Consider the following 6,000-nt stretch of genomic DNA (forward strand, 5'->3'; position numbering starts at 1 on the left):
TGGCGGCTAAAATGTCGGAAATGTCGTCAAAAACAGGGCTTTTCGCGATTTTCTCGAAAACGGCTCCAACGATTTTGATCAAATTTATACCTGAAATAGTCATTGATAAGCTCTATCAACTGCCATAAGTAAACATATCTGTCTCAGTAATAGTAATGTCTCAGTATAAGTAAACATATATAAGGTCTCATATCTGTAAAAATTCCAAAGTTTGATTTTAGATACCCAATTATCAGGCTTTAGATACAATTTAAACAAAAAACTCAGAATGGAAAAGATTGAGCATGAAAATCTCTACAATTTATGTTCAATAACATTTTCACCTAAAATTGAAAATAAGCTCGAAATTCGAGAAAATGTTATTATTTCAATTGCAAACTGTTGGCAACTGTTGATTCTATTAAATCATTCTTCATGAAGAGATAGCAGACCTCGTGTGTCTCCAGCGTTATTGTCCTGTCACCAGCTGGCTTGGATCTTTGAATAGTAGACTTGAGATGCGCGTGTACACTAGCGTCAGGTGATACATTGGCCCATATGAATAAAACCAGAGCAAATGCTCATGAGCAAGAGCATGGAGCATAAGGTTTTGCTCATGAGCAAAAGGTAAAAGCAAAAGCATTTTGCTAATTTTTATATGAATAAGCTTTACCTTTTACTCTTACCTTATGCTCCTGAACTCTGGAGCAAATGCTCAGGTATTTTAGAGATTTTTCATCAGCTGATTCGCTTTAGTAGCCTTAGTTTGTTTTTATAGCTCACGGAAGCGCTAAATATGCAAATAGGGTGCACCGCTTGTGTTTGCGTCGTCTGCTCTGTCACAGTATACATACAGTATGGAAACTTGGCTAGTACCCTGAAGCCAAAATCCGCCATATTGTTAGGAAGCGCCGCATTGTAATAGTATTGATGGTAGGTTCGGATCACTTTAATGATCCGGATCAATTGATCTCGTTCACTGCCACGAGCCAATCAGAAGACCAGGATTGGAACTTCCCAAGGTCACGTGACGTGTTTAGTATTGGCGTCATATTAAAAGCATTGGTTAGATAGGCGTTTTATTACAAGTTTCCATTCTGTACCTATTCTGTGGCTCTGTTTTCTATTTATGAATAGAGTTTTAGGCTAGTTGAGTTTAGAATTTTGAAATAATAGCGTGAAAAAATGTCATCTCTATAATAATCTTCAGCATATTCTTATAATATCAATAGCCTTCTTATAATCGTCTACACGTTCATGTTCTTTAATACCTATTTCCTATTTTGTGATGGCTATCTTTTGTATTTGATTTTGTAGGGATAATGGTGATATGTATCATGGTTGAATCTAAAAAGAATTTTATAGTTCTCAACTATTGGTTGTGATCGTATCTGGTATAGTTTCCTCTTTCTCATACGAATTAGTTGAGCCATTTTACTATGAGCAAAAGGTGATAAGCTGCTCTAGACTAGACTCACCTTTTTTGAAGCATTTGCTTCAAAAGTTGAGCAAATGCTCTAGTTTATTCATACAATTTTGAGCAAAAGCTTTTACTTTTGAGCAAATGCTCAAACTATTTTTTTGATGAGCATGAGCAAAAGGTTTTGCTCACGTTTATTCATAGAAAATGAAGCAAATGCTCCATATTTTAGAAGTATAAGCAAATGCTCAACTTTATTCATATGGCCCATTATCATAAAGGCAAGGAAAGTTGTGTGAGTGCGCCACACCAGATTTTTTGTTACAAATTTCTTGTAGAATCCATGGTTTTCGGCTGGAATTTCCTGGGAAACTCTGTATATTATAAGAGAATTTAAAATTCTATCATTAAAATTTTCGACATAAACCGATGCCTATTTTTGTTAGAAGAGACTCACCTTATACTTTTCAATGATGTCGTTCTGTTTGGATTCTCCGAGAAACTGCAAGAAGTAGGAGCCGAACACTACAGTGTGGGCAGTAGCTGGGAGCGATGACAACGCATTCCCATACAGCTCAACCATTTCTGGAGAACTTCGCCACATTCTGCAGAAAACTTTGTAGGCTTTGTTGGTTCGCCTGAGGTAAAGAGAATAAAAATTGTCATAAAGTTATATCACTTGAATAATTAAAAGAAAATATGGTATATAGTGAGGTCCATGTTATAATGGCAGTATTTGATTAACATTTGGGGTTGCTATCCTTGTCTATCATTTGACAAAACTGATAGCTCTATCCTTTTCTGGCCACGGAATGTTGCCAGACATTTTTTATCAATGTAGAAATATAATTAACAAAATATTCAATCTCGGTTATGAAAATTAATCATCTAATCATTAGAAACTATATTTTCTTGACGAACAAAATACTTTAAACAGTTAATATTACGTTAGATTTATTGGAATCAGCTATCCTCTATAGAAGGCAGTGGCAAGTTGGCAACGCTATTCATCTATCTTTCTCCACTGTCATTATAACGTGAACCTCCTTATACAAATAGTACTTAATGAGTAGGTATTTGTTCAAGCAAGAGTTATATAAGATTATACAAGTGCTATGATTGGATTTCAGGTGTTTTAAAAATCAATCATGATATTTTATTACAATGATTAATTTATAATAATTTGTAATGGTTGAATAACCAAGGTGCCAACGATTTCCTTAATCGGTAATTCTTTAAATTAAATTATTTCACAATAAAAGTTTTGTCATTATCTTATTTATTCTTCATTCAGAAGTGATATTATTCTAGTTATAAATATTAACTTTGAAACTATTTTCGATCTTTTTACTGTGGATAATTTGTTGAACATGTTTTCTCTCACTTGATCAAACTATTCAAATTTAATTAATAAATATTATACTATTACTCTCTAAACAATTAACTATTTAGAATAGGAACGGCTTTAGGCATAAACCTGTTGTGCCTCTCCGAATGTTCATCAAATGTACAAAATGAAATAAATAGAATTGGGTGATTTAGCATAAAGTTAGTATGTAGTTCTTATTCACTTTTTGTTTCCAGCGGCAACGATGATGGACAAGATGATTGATTGTGTTTCCACCAAACGTTGGAACTCTCCTTTGCCCACGCTTGAGCATTTGCCCAAGCCTTGCTCCACCAGCAGACTGGACCATTCCAACGCAAACAAGCCACTTTGAGCTATATTTTTCCTACAAAAAAATCAATGTTGAAATCAATACATTTTGATGATAGTTTGGATTTTTAAGAGTTTGTTATAACAATTAATGTAGAAGAAACTTATAATATCACAGTAGAACCTCTTATAACTTGTAGTTGACGGGACCAAGCGATTACTGCTGGAGGAGTACGAGTTATAGAGGCTATGAAGATGCAGAAGGAGAAGGAGGAGGAGAAGGAGGAAGAGAAGGAGGAGGAGGAGGAGGAGGAGGAGGAGGAGGAGGAGGAGAGGAGGCTAATCATGGAGGTTGAAGGAGAAAACATAATATAAACTATGGAATGCTAAATATTTAGTGATGGATTGAAATAGATGAAATGAATAAATTTAAATGTAAAAATAAAACGATTAAATGAATAAATAAAATAAATACCTAAATGAAAAATAGATAAAATGAATAGATGAATATACTGTATATAAAATTAGACATAGCCTAAATGGAATTTACAAAAAAAAATGTTCAAAAAATACGAGAATTTAAATGAAAAATTATCACAAGAGTCAACTTGATTCTCATTTATGTCTAAAATAAGTTCTAATTTTATGCATTTCTAATAATACTCGACAGACTACTTTGTCAATAGACAATGATTTCGTCTGGCGTCTATGTAATTTCCGGTTCATGACTCATGTCTGGAGAATTAGTTAGTGATACCATAACAAAATGTTACAATAATTTCCCCCTTCCATGATATATGGAAAAAACAGAAACTAAGAATTATAGAGCATTATATAGAGAGTTATATTCAAGCTAAAACAACCATTTATAGAGGTAGAAGATAAACCAGCGCTTAATATTACTATGAATTATCGAGGGGACAGAAATTCATCAATTTACTACGAATTATCAAGATTTTTCAAGGAAACGAGCTTTTCCTACGAATTATAGAGGTCCAAATTGTGGAGATTCGACTGTAGTTAAAATATTGAATAAATGAGTTTTGATAACATTTTTTTTATAGAAGAATTCATCAACTCGTTAAAAATTATTAATCTTTGAAATTCAATTTAAAAATTAAAATGTGTAATTATTTCATATTTCATCAATTTATTTTAATACTTACGTTGAAACAAGAGCCAAATTTTGATTAGCTGAATCTGCAAGAATAGCTGTCAGGTACTTCATAGTCCAATCTGGATGTTCCTTGATCAGAGCTGAGATAGTATTTTTGACGTAAGACCTTGATTGACCATCGCAATAGCGAGGCAAAGTCAACTGTAGAGTTTTGCATATTCCTTTCACTAAATTTTCAGTGATTCCTGAACAAAAAATACAAACAGAAATGTTTAGAGCAGTAAAAGTAATTTTGAAGTATGATTTCGTTTTTAAAAAGTGGTACATGTTTGTGCCATTGGTTGAATTTTCAAACAAATGAATTTTTTAACAGACTTGATAGTTTTAACAACATTTTGAACTAACGACAAGGAAAATACATGAAGTGAAATAATAATTTTGGCTAGCATAGAGTGCATAGGTTGCAAAATAATAGAATTTCTATTATATTCTTTTGAGTAGGCTATAATCTTCTACTAATATCAAACCAAACCGAAGATTACTTGAAATAAGTTAGTCAGTATCAAGTTATTGTAGAACATAATTTAAGAATTAAGAGTTCATTTCGTTTAACAAAAACTATTTATTCAAGGTAACAGTGAGCAGAGACAATATGCTTGACAGTATTGTAAACTTAATGGATGCAATAGTTTAAATTACAATACCAAACACAATAGGTTAGTTTTTCAATACACTGCAACTAGCTACACATAATAGCATTAAAATATGGGTTCAGGAATAAAAAAATAAAATTTACCAAGTGATACTAAAGATTATTTGCATTCGAAAACCTAAATTTCTCAATATTACAGAATTTTTTGAATAGGCACCGAAACCCGAAGAATAAGCCGACTCAACTAATTGTTTATATAGTTGTTTAGTGCTTAAAATATACATACATAATAACTACTGCTGTATTTGAATGCAATTTCTTAAAAATAGATTAATCAATGATATTTAATTTTGTAGAATACAACATTACACTTGATAACATTATGGAAATGAATACTACTAACCTGGATGGCTCAAAACCGATGCCACATTTGAAAGTATTTCATTCCTATTCTTTCTGCTTGAGGTTTGAACTCGTAACGGCAAATCCTTGAGGGCTTTGGAAAGCTGGAAAATAGAGCATAGAATTAATAAATTTGTTAAAATACAATTAAAAAAAGAATAATTTAATTCCACGTGACGTGATATTACCTCTTCGTTGTCGGCCATCTCTAGCGTTTTCCGTTTTGGTTCTGCTCTCTGCTGAGCTGCGGTCTGCGCTCAGCGCTAATCAGGTGTTTATTTTGTTGTCACATACCATAGAGAAGAACGTTTTAAGAGAGGCAAGAAAGAATTACAATTTTTAATCTATGCTTTTCAATAATTTGTTGATGATTTATGAAGAACGATTTTTTAAGTTATACAAACATGAGAGTATTAATCTAAAAATCATTTTTTCATATTTCAATGACGCTGGAGTAAAATTTGTGAATGATGGAACAAGGTGGGATGATGATAAACTGGGTATGTCAGAATAATTATATTAACGACAGACTAGAACAAAAAACTGAAGCAGGGCTGCATTTTAGGCCGCGGAATCCAGCATTGAGAACTACCACAAAGTAAAAGGAAAACATATAATTATTTATTTTTCTGTTTACTTTTATGAATCAAAAGGAGAGGCTACGACAACTTCAACCTTGCATCACATTGTTGTTGATTTCAAAGAATTAGCTGAGTACATAGTAGAAGGTTAATTTTTTATTGATTTTTATTTTCTATCATTTTTTATGACTG

The 6,000-nt window shown here is 32.4% G+C and overlaps 1 protein-coding gene across 1 annotated transcript in view; it reads right to left on the reverse strand.

Annotated features, from left to right (window-relative positions):
- The window catches only part of LOC111064570 (eIF-2-alpha kinase activator GCN1), a 113,648-nt gene extending 108,179 nt beyond the window's left edge, over nt 1-5,469 (reverse strand). The window contains exons 1-5 of the mRNA XM_039436620.1: nt 5,416-5,469; nt 5,229-5,331; nt 4,223-4,418; nt 2,971-3,132; nt 1,857-2,037 (exon numbers count right to left, since the gene is read on the reverse strand). Of these exons, the coding sequence (XP_039292554.1) occupies nt 1,857-2,037; nt 2,971-3,132; nt 4,223-4,418; nt 5,229-5,331; nt 5,416-5,433 (660 nt within the window). The 5' untranslated portion in view covers nt 5,434-5,469. The remainder of the gene's footprint in view (nt 1-1,856; nt 2,038-2,970; nt 3,133-4,222; nt 4,419-5,228; nt 5,332-5,415) is intronic.
- Between the last annotated feature and the right edge of the window lie 531 nt (nt 5,470-6,000).

The sequence above is a fragment of the Nilaparvata lugens genome, chromosome 10 (assembly GCF_014356525.2).
Source record: "Nilaparvata lugens isolate BPH chromosome 10, ASM1435652v1, whole genome shotgun sequence".
In the NCBI taxonomy this organism is placed as follows: Eukaryota; Metazoa; Arthropoda; class Insecta; order Hemiptera; family Delphacidae; genus Nilaparvata; species Nilaparvata lugens.